This window comes from Podarcis erhardii (genome assembly GCF_964252035.2).
Source record: "Podarcis erhardii genome assembly, chromosome: 2".
Lineage (NCBI taxonomy): Eukaryota > Metazoa > Chordata > Lepidosauria > Squamata > Lacertidae > Podarcis > Podarcis erhardii.
In genome coordinates, this window is record NC_138498.1 from 118,632,075 (window position 1) to 118,648,286 (window position 16,212).

Genomic DNA, 16,212 nt, shown 5'->3' on the forward strand with positions numbered 1-16,212 from the left:
TTTTTCGGATTAAAGTTTTACAGTCACATCAAAAAATTCCTTCCAGTAGCACCTTAAAGACCAACTAAGTTAGTTCTAGGTATGAGCTTTCGTGTGCACGCACACTTCTTCAGATACACGTATCTAAATTAGTTCTAGGTATGAGCTTTCGTGTGCATGCACACTTCTTCAGATACACGTATCTGAAGAAGTGTATCTGAAGAAGTGTGCATGCACACGAAAGCTCATACCTAGAACTGACTTAGTTGGTCTTTAAGGTGCTACTGGAAGGAATTTTTTGTTTTGACTATGGCAGACCAACACGGCTACCTATCTGTAACTGGAATTACAGTCACATATCCGACATGCAGCATAATAACATGATTCCAAGGAATCTCTTGGACTTCCCTCCTCCCCCTTGTGGATCCTACTGTTTATCATTTCCTCCTGCATCTTTTATGATAATCCAAATCTTTTAACCTCTCCATTGTTTCCAAAATTCACCATTAAACTACAAGCGATATTCCAATCCTACTAACGATTTTAACTGTTTACAATGGTCTTTTAAGGTAAGTTTATAAAATTTCCCCATTCCTTATTAAAAATTTTGGTTAAATCTTTTTGATTAAGTTTTGCATTGCAAATTTACGTTCAAACAGTAAACATCAACATCATCATTTAGGATTCCCTGAATCCTGACTGCCCTCCGTCCTTCCATGGTCACCACTGTCAATCTTTTTTAAACTGCTTCTGTTATTTTCTCTATTTTTCTTAAGTAATCCATAATTTTTTGTACATTCCAAGCGTTACTCAAATCCTGCCAAAGTTTTTAATTGTTTACAATGTTCTCTTAAATACATTTTTAAATTTTCCCACTCCTTAAAGTTCTTCTCTTCCTGGTTTCTGATTTTCCCTGTCAATTTCAGCATAGTCCATCATCTGGTTCCCCCCCCCAGCTCCCCCAATAAAATATTTGAGGGCCCCCGGGCCCCCAAAACTATATCCTCCAACATTTCTCTGAGGAGAATAGGGACGTCATTAGTTTCAAGTTGTTGTTGTTTAATCGTGTCCGACTCTTTGTGACCCCCTGGACCAGAGCACGCCAGGCACTCCTGTCTTCCACTGCCTCCTGCAGTTTGGTCAAACTCATGTTGGCAGCTTTGAGAACACTGTCCAACCATCTCGTCCTCTGTCGTCCCCTTCTCCTTGTGCCCTCCATCTTTCCCAACATCAGGGTCTTTTCCAGGGAGTCTTCTGTTATTATTATTAATCCCCTGCCCATCTAACTGGGTTGCCCCATTCACCCTGGGCAGCTTCCAGCATGTATAAAAACATAATAAAACATCAAACATTAAAAAGCTTCCCTATTCAGGGCTCCATTTAGATGGCTTCCAAAGCTTGTCTAGTTACTTATCTCCTTGGCTCAGGGGTTCACAGAACTCCATACTCTCCAACATTTCTCTGACGTCTGAATAATAATAATAATAATAATAATAATAATAATAATAATAATTTATTATTTTTACCCTGCCCATCTGGCCGGGTTTCTCCATGCCACTCTGGGCTGCTTCCAACAAAGTATTAAAATACAGTAGTCTGTTAAACATTAAAAGCTTCCCTAAAGAGGGCTGCCTTCAGATGTCTTCTAAAAGTCTGGTAGTTGTTGTTCTCTTTGCCATCTGGTGGGAAGGCGTTCCACAGGGCAGGTGCCACTACCGAGAAGGCCCTCTGCCTGGTTCCCTGTAACTTGGCTTCTCGCAATGAGGGAACTGCCAGAAGGCCCTCAGCACTGGGCCTCAGTGTCCGGGCAGAATGATGGAGGTGGAGACGCTCCTTCAGGTATACTGGGCCTTTGAGGCTGTTTAGGGCTTTAAAGGTCAGCACCAACACTTTGAATTGTACTCGGAAAAGTACAGGGAGCCAATGTAGGTCTTTCAAGACCAGTGTTATGTGGTCTTGGCGGCCGCTCCCAGTCCCCAGTCTAGCTGCCATATTCTGGATTAGTTGCAGTTTCCGGGTCACCTTCAAAGGTAGCCCCACGTAGAGCGCATTGCAGTAGTCCAAGCGGGAGATAACCAGAGCATGCACCACTCTGGCGAGACAGTCCATGGGCAGGTAGGGTCTCAGCCTGCGTACCAGGTGGAGCTGGTAGACAGCTGCCCTGGACACAGAATTGTCCTGTGCCTCCATGGACAGCTGTGAGTCCAGAATGACTCCCAGGCTACGCACCTGGTCCTTCAGGGGCACAGTTACCCCATTCAGGACCAGGGAGTCCTCCACACCCGCCTGCCTCCTGTCCCCCCAGAACAGTACTTCTGTCTTGTCAGGATTCAACCTCAATCTGTTAACCGCCATCCCTGAAGGTGCAACGTTTCTTGTGGAAGCACGCGACGTTTTTTGCGTCAGTAGTCGAAGCGGGAGATAACTAGAGCATGCACCATTCTGGCGAGACAGTTTGCGGGCAGAATAGGAACGTCCGAAGGAAAAGCGGGACTTCATCTTCCATGGAGTACATAAACCATGCTCCCCCCATATTTTACAGCATCCTTTGCTGGAGTGCTGATTCTGGTGAAACTGTAGTTTTACAGCATTCAACTACTCCTGAATATGGAGGCTCTACATAACCAACATGTCTTAAGATTGTAAGGGAGAGCACCGTTGTACTTGCAAGCTGCCTGGGCTCTTTGAGAAGGTCATTGGCCTGATCCAGCAGCCGGGCTTTTTTTGATGTTCTGGATTTTTTTTAATGTTATGGAAATATTTTGACATAAAATACAATCAGAATCAAACTAGCCTACAAAACAAGAATTTTAAAAAGAACCAAAAGATATAAAAACAAGAAAAAAAGGGGGAAGAAAAAGAAGGGGGGAAACCCCCTACAAGGCCCTTCACCATATTTATATGCTATACAGTGGTACCTCAGGTTAAGTATTTAATTTGTTCCAGAGGTCTGTACTTAACCTGAAACTGTTCTTAACCTGAAGCACCACTTTAGCTAATGGAGCCTCCCGCTGCCGCCACACCGCCAGAACACGATTTCTGTTCTCATCCTGAAGCAAAGTTCTTAACCTGAAGCACTATTTCTGGGTTAGTGGAGTCTGTGACCTGAAGCATATGTAACCTGAAGCGTATGTAACCCGAGGTACCACTGTACTGTATTTCCTTAAATAAGTTGTAGTTCTTGTTACTAAATATACCAAGAAAAAAGTACATCAAGAACTCAGGCCAATGTAAGTTTCAATAGTGGGAGTTGTTATGTAGTGGTCCCTACTCGCAAATCAATAGTCAATTGTTACAAAAACTAATCCATTCAAATGTATGTATTCTGACAAGGATTACAAACTCAAATAGAGATTACAAACTTTAACAGAGATTACAAACTCAAACTCATAAAGATATGTATAACACAATAATTCGTTACAGTATTAAAGGTTATGAGTAGAGATAAGTTCATGTTAGTCCATAGTCAGATTCGACGTGGAGGTCTTGATTTCAATCACTGAGCAGAAGTCAGAAGTCAGTTATGGATCAGAAACCAGGACAGGGGCCCTGTTTCGTTGTATTCACTTTCATCAGCTAATTTTTAAAGGGTCATGTAAGTGTGAAGACTTTCGGGTAGATCTATCCTGTTATTTTCTACGTTTCTCAGGGATAACAACTGAAAATAATAATAATTACAGGTATAGAATCAAATTAAAAACTCAAGGCAGCATATAATCACACTGTACTTCCTGCCATTTATCCACATACAGAGATGTTCATGCGGGGCGGGGAGAGGGGGGGATAACAACCTGTAAAGAGCTACCAAATTTTTGTGATTGCATTTTTTAAAATGCTGTTTTCAGCGTAATAAATTAAAATAACAATAGCAGCAGAAATCAATATTGGAACTCTGTGCCTTTGGACATCAGGCAGATGCCTTAACTGTAGAACCTTTATTTTTACAAGCCTATCCAGATATGAAGGCTGTCGACATGTGTTTGAATCTTTTTTAAAAAAACATTTCGCTGTTTTTAATTATTTCTGAACCTTTTAAATAGCTGTTTTTTCCTGATTTTTTCAAAATAAATAATTTGTATCCTTTCTGTAAAACTACTTTGGGAGAGTCTTTTAAATTGTAGTTAAGCGGCACACAGATTTTGGTGACCTGAAATAAATTGGGGGGGAGGTACACCAATAACAAGTGAGGCCACTGTAACAAAATGTTGCAGCGCTCCTGTTGAGGGATGCAAGCCATTCCGTTCCCATCACCCCATCTCTCTTTCTTTCTCACACACCCTTAGCATGTTTGGGGTGTGGATCCGGCTTTTTTGATCGCTGTCTGGAAAAGGGGAAATTATTATTAATTTTCAGTGCGGCTGGGCAAGGGTTAAAGGCAGCGAGCTGCGGCTCCTAGAGAGGCGTGGGAACTGGGGTGGGCTGCTGGGGGTGGGGAAGGAAGGGAGGAACTTCCTTTTCCTCCTCTTCTTCTACTTTTTTTTTTTGCACCCAGAGGCAGCACTTGGAGGGTGAGGAGGGGTGAGAGCAAAGCTGGGGGGCATTTGGGTTGCAGGGGTAGGGGGTTGAGGTGGTCCTAAGGCAGGCAGGCAGGCAGGCAGGCAGGGGGAGAAGAGGCAGGCAGGCTGGTGTTGCCAGCACGGGCTGGCAGCAGCTCTCCAAGGTTTCAGGCAGGGGAGCATCCATTCCCAGGCTGGCCTGGAGGTGCCATGGGAGATTGACATTCTGCATGCCAGGCAGATGCTCTGCCACTGAGCCACACTGGTTGGGCAGAAAAAGGAATCTGGGCAGAACTGGGACGCCCTTGGCCACAGCTTAGACTTGGTGGTTTTTTCTCTCAGCTGGTGAAATTCCCCCCTTTAAGAGGAAGCCTCTAGCCTCCTGCTTGCTTGCCTTAAAAAAAACCAAACTCAAACAATGCCTGAGCATGTTCCTGGTTCCCAGCTCTAGAATGTATATCTCTATGGTGAGATACATTTGGAAGGAACCCTGAGGATCATCTAGTACAGCCCAATGCAATGCAGGAATGTGTAGATGCCCCATATAGGGATTGAATCTGCAACCTTGACATTATCAGCACCACACTCTAACCAACTGATCCCACGTTCGATTTGAGCATCAGATTTGAACATCTGGGGTCAGGTCCGAGCAAGAGCATGCCTTGCTTTTTGCTGTGTGGTGAGAGACTGTTTTTTTAAAAAATGTCTGATGTTTTATTGTATTTTTAATATTCTGTTGGAAGCCGGCCAGAGTGGCTGGGGAAACCCAGTCAAGATGGGTGGGGTATAAATAATAAATTTATTATTAATAATAATAATATTATTGTATCTTCTCATTGTACCGAAGGATCTAAGCAAAGGCTTCCACGTTCAGAATGCCAATTGCTGGGGGCAGGGCACTGCTGCTTTCTGGGTCCTGCATGTGGGTTTTCAAGATTGGCCCCTGTTGGGCAAGGTGTAATGGATATTTGGCCTGATCTTCTGTTGATAATAACAATAATAATAATAAAAAATTATTTATACCCCACCCTTCCCGGTTCAGGAAACCGGGCTCAAGGTGGCTAACAACAAATTTAAAACACTTAATTGTAGAAGCAGCATAAAATATAGTATAAAAACATGAATAACAATAAAATTCAAAGTTCAGAAATCAGTTTGGGGGAAATCCATCCAATAAGCATTAGATAGACACCAGGGCTAGCTGGCTGAATTAGTCCTACTTGGGCCAGCGAGGAGGCCAGGGGAGAATTAGCTGTGGGGTCTCAGAGTGGGTAATCTTCATAAAAGGGGAGGGGGAGGGAAGAGAAGGGAAATAAAAGATCAGGCTGAATTCAAATTAAAGGCCAGGCGGAATAGCTCTGTCTTACAGGCCCGATGGAAGGGCCCTGGTCTCATGGGACAGAACATTCCACCAGGTCGGAGCCATCACTGAGAAGGCCCTGGTGGAGGATAATCTGACTTCCTTAGGGCCCGGGACCTCTAAACTATGGTTATTCATGGACCTTAAGGTCCTCTGTGGGGCAGACCAGGAGAGGTGGTCCCGTAAATGCGAGGGCCCTAAGGCTAGAATAGCATTTTGCTGCTGCCTTACACTGTTGGCTCATGTCCAGCATGTGGTCTCTCTGCTTTCTACTTCCTCCATAGCATAATGCTTCCATGCATAATTCTATACATTTCCGTAATGTTGCCTCTTACACCTCCTTTTTCTATACAGTGGTACCTTGGTTGTCAAAACGCCTTGCTACTTGAACGTTTTGGCTCCTGGACGCCGCAAACCTGGAAGTGAGTGTTCCGGTTTGCAAACGTTCATTGGAAGCCAAACGTCTGACGCGGTTTCTGCGGCTTCCAATTGCATGCAGGAAGCTTCTGCAGCCAATTGGAAGCCATGCCTTGGTTGTCAAACGTTTTTGGAAGTCGAACGGACTTCCGGAATGGATCCTGTTCGAAAACCAAGGTACAACAGTACTGAAAAGCCTCAAGCGCTGTTATGTACTGAAGTTCTCACCCTGGGCCAGCAGGGGGATACTGTAGATAGTTCAGGTCCACATATGCAAATAAGGGATCGAAAGTGACATTCATTGATTGGATAGTTACAGAAAGTTGTTACAGTTACATTGTACTGGAGCTCTATATAAGCAGGCTGGCTGAACCCTTCAGTTCAGTTCTGTTCTGACCTGTGAGTAACCAAGAGCTGTTTGGAGAACCGCTGTGTCGTCTTGCTATTTTCGCCCACAACTTACCAAGCGCAGTAACCTTTCCTTTCTGTTCTTCAGGGAAAAACAAATCTTCCAATGTGGGGAGAGAGCCCTACGGTTGGCTGTGTAGCTGAGGGGTTTTGAAAGGTCGCCACCTCCGTCTGGTCCGCTTCTCAAAATTGCCCAAAGCTTGATGGTTGGCATGTAGTGGCATGTTGCAAAAGCGGAACTGGTTGAACCAAGCCCAAAGACAAAATGGCCGCCGAGCAAAGGACGGTGTCCTGCTTGGCTCCCCACCCGTATGAGGCTGTGGCGGAGAAGGAAGTGAAAATGGAAGAGCTGGACCCGGCGGGGTCCACACCACCAGAGGGGCCAAAACGTTTCAGAAAGACCCCCAAAGGTGGGACCATTGGGGAATGCCTCAGCCGGGCCATTGCGAAGCGAGCCGAGTGTGAATTGGACGATGGGTTGTTGTCCCATTGTTGGGAGGCCCAGTGGCAGGAGTTCCTGAAGACCGTACAGTCTCCATTTTCCGGGTGGACCAGCTCTCCGCAGCTGCCCGTTCCATTGGCGCTCTCGGAAACGTCGGCCGGGGTTTACCAGCAAGAAGCGGCGAGTGGGCTTCCTTCAGGCATCAGAGAGGGGTCCCCCAGGACCGATGCCCAGCCCGGAGAGAAAGCGGGTTGCGGGGCTGTGAAGGGGGAGACCCCGCACGAGGGAGAGACTGCCGGGGCCGAAACGCGGCGCCGACGTTTCCGCTGGTTCTGCTACCAGGAGGTCGAGGGGCCCCGGGAAGTCTGGGCCCGGCTGCGGGAGCTCTGCTGTGAGTGGCTGAGGCCCGAGCTCAACTCGAAGGAGCGGATTGTGGATTTGGTGATCCTGGAGCAGTTCCTGGCCATCTTGCCGGAGGAGATCCAGAGCTGGGTGGGCGAGGGCGGGCCGGAGACCTGTGCCCAGGCGGTGTCCCTGGCCGAAGACTTCCTGCTGAGGCAGCAGGAGGCAGAGAGGTGGAAACAGGAGGTGAGGATAGTTCCCACCATCCCACACTCTGAAGGGGTCTCAAGGTGGGGGGTGGCAGCGAGCGCTTTGGTCCTGTCGCATCCCAAGTCGGGTAGGGAAAAAAAGCCCCAGTAGATTGGCAGATGCTACAGAAAAGCGGGTACAGACTTGGGTGATGATTACTTCATTGGTGTTTATTTCATTTGCACCTCCAAGGAGCTCAGGCATGGTTCTCTCCCCTCCCCGTATTCTCCTCACAAAACCCTGTGAGGTACGGTAGGCTGAGAAGCAGCGACGGACAGGTCCAAGGTCACCCAGAAAGTTTCATGGCCAAGTGGGGATTTGAACCTGCGTCCTCCTGGGGTCTAGTCCAACTCTCTCACCGCTGTAGCAAATGGTTTAGTTGAGATGTTCCTGCGAGAAGGTGATAATGATGGTTGTCGTCATCATCATCATCATCATCATCATCAAATTTAAGATTATTACTTGTGGAATCCATAATAATTGGCCATAATAAAGCAATAGGCAAGTACAGTGGTACCTCTGGTTGCGAACGTGATCCGTTCCGGAGGCCCATTCGCAACATGAATAGAACGCAACCTGCAGCGTCTGCGCATGCGCAGGTTGCGATTTGCGACGTGACGTCATTTTGCGCGTCTGCGCAAGCACAAGTGGTGAAACCCGGAAGTAACCCTTTCCGGTACTTCCGGGTTGCCGCGGGACGCAACCTGAAAAAACATATCATGAAGCAAATGTAACATGAGGTATGACTGTATTGCTATAAAATTTAATGATAATACAATAGTAGTAATTAAAGTTAATAACTAACTTATTATTTTTTTATTGTGTCATGTTAATAGTACAATTGTGAAGAAGAAGAATGATGCTAAATAAATTTTGAATTTGTTATTTAGTGATAAATACACATTAATAATAGTAACAATAAAAATCAGACACTAGTAATTGTTGATTTATTGTTTTAAAAATAGATTAATGACATGCTAAGTTATTACAGAAGTGGGACCTGCAACAAAGTGTGAAGTGCTTGTGTTCACGGTGCCAAAGTGCCATGCTATCTGTCACGGATGCTTTCGTTGAGATTCCTGCAATGTAGGTGGTTGTACTAGATTACCTGAGGGCTGCTTCCAACGCTAAGCTTTTATGATTCTATGCCCCCCTTTTCCAGGATACTCCATTTCATTATTTGCTTCTCCTCCTGCACCCTCCAGTTTCCAAGTAGAATAATAATAATAATAATAATAATAATAATAATAATAATAATAATCCCTCTCATCTGTCTGGGTTTCCCAAGCCACTCTGGGTGGCTTACAACATATCTAAAAACATAATAAAGGTAAAGGGTAAAGGGACCCCTGACCATTAGGTCCAGTTGCGGAGGACTCTAGGGTTGCACACTCATCTCGCTTTACTGGCCGAGGGAGCCAGCGTACAGCTTCCGGGTCATGCGGCCAGCATGACTAAGCCGCTTCTGGCGAACCAGAGCAGCGCACGGAAACGCCGTTTACCTTCCCGCCAGAGCGGTGCCTATTTATCTACTTGCACTTTGACGTGCTTTTGAACTGCTAGGTTGGAAAAACATCAAATTCCCAGTTCCCTGCCTCCTCAGCTTGTTTACAAATATACAGTGGTGCCTCGCAAGACGAAATTAATTCGTTCCGCAAGTCTCTTCGTCTTGCGAGTTTTTCGTCTTGCGATGCACGGTTTTCCATAGGAATGCATTGAAAATCAATTAATGCGTTCCTATGGAAACCGCCTTCCCCCGACCTCTTCTGGCGGGCGGCATTTTAAAATCGCCCGGGACAGCGGAGGACTTCTCCGCTGTCCGGGCGATTTAAAAGCCCCTGGGAAGGCAAGCAGGGGGGACAAAGACTTTTGCCCCCCGCCTGCCTTCAGAATAGGTCCAGGACAGGCTTCGCGGACCTCTCCGCAAGCAGCGGGAGCGCTCCTTGCGGAGAGTTGCCAGCGCGCCCAGGCTTCGCGGCCCCGCCGCCCGGCTTCGGGACATCGTTCCGATGCCAGGCGGCGGGGGGAGGCTTTCTCGCCCCGCCGCCCGGCATCGGGACGATGCCCCGAAGCCGGGCGGCGGGGGGAGGCGTTCCTGCCCCGCCGCCCGGCATCGGGACGATGCCCCGAAGCCGGGCGGCGGGGGGAGGCTTTCCCGCCCCGAAGCCGGGCGGCAGGGGGAGGCTTTCCCGCCCCGAAGCCGGGCGGCGGGGGGAGGCGTTCCTGCCCCGCCGCTCGGCTTCGGGACATCGTTCCGATGCCGGGCGGCAGGGGGAGGCGTTCCCGCCTCACCGCCCGACATCGGGGCATCCTTCCGAAGCCCGGCGGCGGGAGGAGGTGTCCCCGCCCCGCCGCCAGGCTTCGGAGGAGGTCCGAGGACAGCGGGGAAGACGAGCTGCGCTTCCCCACTGTCCCGGAGATTTCCCTATGGGCTGTCGTCTTGCGAAGCAAGCCCATAGGGAAATTCGTCTTGCGAAGCGCCTCCAAAACGGAAAACCCTTTCGTCTAGCGGGTTTTCCGTCTTGCGAGGCGTTCGTCTTGCGGGGCACCACTGTATAGTACTTAGTTATTTAAACCAATAAACATGAGTTAATTCTTTAAAAAGGAAAAGTGAACCCTATGTGAACTGACCGCTCAAGTCACACTGTGATGCTTTGCCTCCAAACCTCTGGCTTTTTGCGTTTCAGGTGCTGGGAGAATTTGAGGAGGTGGCGATGAGTTTCTCTCGAGAAGAGGACGCTGGAGAGAGGCCCCACCCCAGGGAGATGAAGCAAGAAGGCCAGGAGGGGGCCATGTTGCTGGGTAAGCATCTTTCCCTGTAGCAGTGGTTTCCCCACCCCCCTCCCCATATTGTCTTGCTATTGTTTGCCGCCCTGGCTTCCTTTGAGAGGAATTTTTCAAAATTTCAGAAACAATTTTCCTCCATTGCAAGGGGTTGGACTTGATGACTTTTGGGTCCTTTCCAACCTTACAATTCTATGATTCGATGATGATGATACAGTAAGATTTCCCAAGAAAATGCTGCCCCTAACAGAATTGAGAAAAGTCTAGAGATGCAAAAATGAGGGGAAGCTGGGAATCCCCAGTTGTTTCTCAGTCCTTCACATCTTCTTGTCTCCTTGGCTGAATGACTCCTAGGTCTCCACAACAAGAAATGTGAGGTTTTGTTCTGTTATTTGTTTCTCCAGCAACTGGTGTTCAGAGATAGAGTACTTTTGAACATGGAGGTTCCATTTAGGCTTTCTAAGAAAAGCCTTGATGGATCAGGCTAGGATACTGTCTTTTCCAGGTTCCATTTTTAACAAGCTTCTGTTTTTTATTCCAGCAGGCGATGGCTGGGAGAGCGAGGAAGAAAGGCTCTCATTTGAGGTGCCGTTGGAAAGAATAAAGCCTCGAGACCCAGAAGAGGCCTTTCGAGATCAAGACGGGACGAGGCAGGAAGAGAGAATACGAACAGACAAGAGTCAGAGTGATAAATCCATCCTTTGCTGGAGTGCTGAATCTGGTGAAACGGTAGCACAACGAAGAATTTCCACAGGAAAGCGACAGTATGTGTGCAATATTTGTGGGAAAGCTTTTACTCAGAAATCAAACCTCAACAGGCATCAGAGAATCCACACAGGAGGGGGAAAGTATCAGTGCTTTAAGTGTGGGAAAACCTTTAATTGGGAGACTAGCTTTACTAGACACCAGAGATTCCATACGGGTGAAAAGCCTTACCCGTGCTTAGAATGCGGGAAGAGCTTCAGTCGGAGTGCCAACCTTATCATCCATCAGAGAATTCACACAGGAGAGAAACCGCACCAGTGCGTAGACTGTGGTCAGAGCTTTAGTCATATCTCCAACCTCGTCAGGCACCACAGAGTTCATACTGGAGAGAAGCCTTATAAATGTCTGGAGTGCGGGAAGGGTTTCACTCAAAAATCAAACCTTATCAAACATCAGAGCGTGCACTCAGACGACAAACCACACAGGTACTCTTCTTACGGGACGAGATTCAGTCAGAGGCCAAACCACAACAGACTCGAGAGGATTCCGTTTGGGGAAAACGCATGCAAATGCTTCAAGTGTGGGAAGGTCTTTTCCCGGAGAGGGAACCTCCTCAGGCATCAGAGCATCCACACAAAAGATAAGCCGCATAAGTGTCCGGAATGTGGGAAGCGTTTCAACCAGAGGACAAACCTTAATGCTCACCAGAGAATTCACACCGGAGAGAAGCCTTACAAATGTCTGGACTGTGAAAAAAGCTTTCGGTGGAGAGCACACCTCCTCATACACAAGAGACTGCACACTGGGGAGAAACCGCACAAGTGTGGTGATTGTGGGCAGAGCTTTAGCCAGAGATCCAACCTTGTGAGACATCACCGAATCCACACTGGAGAGAAGCCCTACCGATGCTCAGACTGTGGGAAGAGCTTTGGTCAGAAATCGAACCTGATCAAACACCAAAAGATTCACACTGAAGACGATGCTCTCAATCCGAAACCAAACCGTATTTGGGGTGAAAGAATTATCACAGGAGAACACCTGTATAAGTGTTTCAGATGTGGGAAAACATTTTCCCGGAGAGGGAACCTTCTTCGACATCAGAGCATCCACAGCAGAGAAAAGCCACACAAATGCTCTGACTGTGGGAAGAGGTTTAATCAGAGAACGAACCTCATCAGCCACCAGAGGATTCACACAGGTGAGAAGCCTTTCAAATGTTCGGATTGTGGGAAGAGTTTTCGTCAGAGCCCACACCTTATCAAACATCAGAAAGTCCATACAGAAGAGGAGGCATCATACAGAAGTTCAGGTTGTCCGGAAAGTGTAGATCCAGGGTTGAACCCTAGCAGACATGAGAGAATTGAGGTGGGAGAAACCCCGTATGAATGCCTTAAGTGTGGGAAAATATTTAATTGGCAGTCAAACTTTATCAGGCATCAGAAAATCCATGCTGGTGAGGAGCCTCACAAATGCTCTGACTGCGGGGGGAAATTCAACCGAAGGAAAAACCTCATTGTCCACCAGAGAATCCACATGAGAGACAAGCCCTACAAATGTCCAGATTGTGAACACAGCTTCACGTGGGAAGCTCACCTTATCATCCATCAAAGAATCCACACGGGAGAGAAACCCCATCAATGCACAGAGTGCGGGCAGAGCTTCAGCCAGAGGTCCAACCTTATCCGGCATCAGAGAATCCACACGGGTGAGAAGCCCTACAAATGTACAGACTGTGGCCAGAGTTTCAGTCAGAGAACGCACCTTGTTGTACATCAGAGAACGCACACAGGGGAGAAACCGCACAAATGCCTGGACTGTGGGCAAGGCTTCAGTCAAAGGGCGCACCTTACAGTACACCGGAGAATCCACACAGGGGAGAAGCCCCACAGGTGTGTGGACTGTGGGCAAGGCTTCTGTCAAAGATCTAATCTTATCAGGCATCAGAAGACCCATGCCTGCGAGAAGAACAAAGAAGAGATGCTTCCATTGTATCCCGTGCTGAGGACAGGGCCAAAACCATTATATAGCACAGGCTGAGAGAGTGACACTTTTACAAAAACTCCAGTCTTGCTAGGCATCTTGGCAGGAATAGAGACTAGGAGGCACTGCCTGTACCCAGAAAGTTGGGTGGGGACACGAGACCTCTCCTCCAGCTCCCCTTCCTTCTTCTTAGCCTTGCAAAATAGTGACAGCAGCCAGTGGCTTGCGATGGACCAGCTACACTTGAAAAACATCTGGAACCCATTCCAGCTTGGGGGAAACACCCGAGGCAAGGACTGGGGAACCCATGGCCCTCCCAGATCCTGCCGGACTCCAACTCCCATCAGCCCCAGCCAGCATGACCAAAGTTCTTGGGGAATGATGGGAGTTGATGGCATCTGAAGGGCCAAAGGTTCCTTATTCCTGGCCTAGGCAAGGTGAAGGATTCTCTGAGTTGGATTCTTCATTCTGTTCTACCCGCCGCCTCCGCCTGTCTTCTCATCTTTCAGTTCAGCTTTTTGGTTCTATTAAACCCCTTGTGAAGCCGCAGATCTCAGTCTCCTGTTCTCTTTTTTTGCTTCCTCTTCCTGGAATTCTAGGGACGCGGGTGGCGCTGTGGGTTAAACCACAGAGCCTAGGGATTGCCGATCAGAAGGTCAGTGGTTCGAATCCCCCGACGGGGTGAGCTCCCGTTGCTCGGTCCCTGCTCCTGCCAACCTAGCAGTTCGAAAGCACCTCAAAGTGCAAGTAGATAAAGAGGTACCCCTCCGGCGGGAAGGTAAACGGCGTTTCCGTGCACTGCTCTGGTTTGCCAGAAGCGGCTTAGTCATGCTGGCCACATGACCCGGAAGCTGTATGCCGGCTCCCTCGGCCAATAAAGCGAGATGACCGCCGCAACCCCAGAGCCGTCCGCGACTGGACCTAATGGTCAGGGGTCCCTTTACCTTTACCTGGAATTCTGCGTCTCCTCCCAATCCAGCCTTCTCAGAACCCAGTGCTAGCTTTCCCAGACAGGACTCGTCTTTGCCTCCTGTCCGCTCCTCCCCAACATGCCCTTCTTTCTCTTAGAAGGTAAGGCTGTGGGCAGGAGATCAACTTCTCTTTTTTGCACCATTGTACAGCACCTGGCACATAGAGGTCCCTTTACAAAACAGCAGCCCTAAGAATAAATGCATCGTGCTTTGAAGGCTGGAGATTGTTCAGTTACTCAAGCGAGGACTGTGCAGGTGAGCTCACTGCTAAAAGTGACAATGGTTTAGGGATGATATTGATATTGAAATACTTTATTGTCACTTGTACAACTTGTATGCAGTGAGATTACACGAGCACCCCCCACTCAGCTCTCGGAGGTGGACCTCGGTGTCCAGGCTGAACGATTGTTTATCCTCTACTGATCAGGACACATTTGGATATAGCAGCCAAATTTTGCACAAAAATTCCTGAAAGGACAGAGCAGGGTGTTGTGTATGGATACCATTGGACGCCATTTTGAATCAAGATGGCGGGCTGAACCTTTCAAAAATTAAAAGATGCTCCTTCAGGTATACTGGGCTGAGGCCATTTAGGGCTTTATAGATGAGCACCAACACTTTGAATTGTGCTCGGAAATGTACTGGGAGCCAATGAAGATCCTTTAGGACCGCTGTTATATGGTCCCAGTGGTCGCTCCCAGTCACCAGTCTGGCTGCCGCATTCTGGATTAGTTGTAGTTTCCGGGTGACCTTCAAAGGTAGCCCCACATAGAGCGCATTGCAGTAGTCCAAGGGGGAGATAACCAGAGCATGCACCACTCTGGCAAGACAGTCTGCAGGTAGGTCTCAGTTTCAAACCAGACAACAAATACATGACTTTCAGTAATAATAATGATTTATCATTTATACCCCGCCCATCTGGCTGGGTTTCCCCAGCCACTCTGGGCGGCTTCCAACAAAAGATTAAAATACAGTGGTACCTCTGGTTACGTACTTAATTCGTTCTGGAAGTCTGTTCTTAACCTGAAACTGTTCTTAACCTGAAGCACCACTTTAGCTAATGGGGCTCCCGCTGCTGCCGCGCCGCAGCCGCACGATTTCTGTTCTCACCCTGAAGCAAAGTTCTTAATCCGAGGTACTATTTCTGGATTAGCGGAGTCTGTAACCTGAAGCGTATGTAACCTGAAGTGTATGTAACCTGAGGTACCACTGTACAATAGTCCGTCAAACATTAAAAGCTTCCCTAAACATGGCTGCCTTCAGATGTCTTCTAAGTCTGGTAGTTGTTGTTCTCTGGTGGGAGGGCGTTCCATAGGGCAGACGCCACTACCAAGAAGGCCCTCCTGGTTCCCTGTAACTTGACTTCTTGCAGCGAGGGAACCGCCAGTAGGCCCTCGACGCTGGACCTCGGTGTCCGGGCAGAACGATGGGGGTGGAGACGCTCCTTCAGGTATACTGGACCGAGGCCGTTTAGGGCTTGAAAGGTCAGCACCAACACTTTGAATTGTGCTCTGAAACGTACTGGGAGCCAATGTAGGTCTTTCAAGACCAGTGTTATGTGGTCTCGGCAGCCGCTCCCAGTCACCAATTTAGCTGCCGCATTCTGGATTAGCACCACTCTGGCGAGACAGTCTGTGGGCAGGTAGGGTCTCAGCCTGCGTACCAGATAGAGTTGGTAAACAGCTGCCCTGGGCACACAACTGACCTGTGACTCCATGGACAGCTGTGAGTCCAAAACAACTCCCAGGCTGCACACCTGGTCCTTCTGGGGCACAGTTACCCCATTCAGGACCAGGGAGTCCTCCACACTATATATGACACTAACCAACTTCAATCCTGCTCTTGGGGGGTTAGGTCTATATAGGATTTCACCACCACCCTGATCAGCCGGGGATAAATCCTGCTGCTCTGGCAGGTGGCCATGGCATTTGGGCCATGGAATTGCAGGTCAAATCCAACCCACTGGTGGGTCAAATCCCCCCCCCTTGTGTCGCTGTAGGGAGACTTAGGAGCCCTGAGAGATCACTAAGGAAAAAAAACACTCTGGTGGAGAAAGGGGGAGGTAGAGTGGGCTTAGTT

At 48.3% G+C, this 16,212-nt stretch overlaps 1 protein-coding gene across 2 annotated transcripts; it reads left to right on the plus strand.

Moving 5' to 3' along the window:
* The first annotated feature begins 345 nt into the window (after nt 1–345).
* LOC309336528 (uncharacterized protein) lies at nt 346–13,711 on the plus strand. Of its 2 annotated transcripts, none has more exons than XM_081852430.1 (4): nt 346–548; nt 6,749–7,690; nt 10,381–10,495; nt 11,019–13,711. In XM_081852430.1, exons 2-4 carry the CDS (start codon nt 6,926–6,928, stop codon nt 13,217–13,219), a joined length of 3,081 nt encoding a protein of 1,026 aa, XP_081708556.1. In that variant the 5' UTR covers nt 346–548; nt 6,749–6,925; the 3' UTR covers nt 13,220–13,711. The 2 variants fall into 2 exon arrangements, with proteins under 2 accessions (XP_081708556.1, XP_081708557.1); XM_081852431.1 differs by having other exon boundaries at nt 11,022–13,711.
* The last annotated feature ends 2,501 nt before the right edge of the window (nt 13,712–16,212 follow it).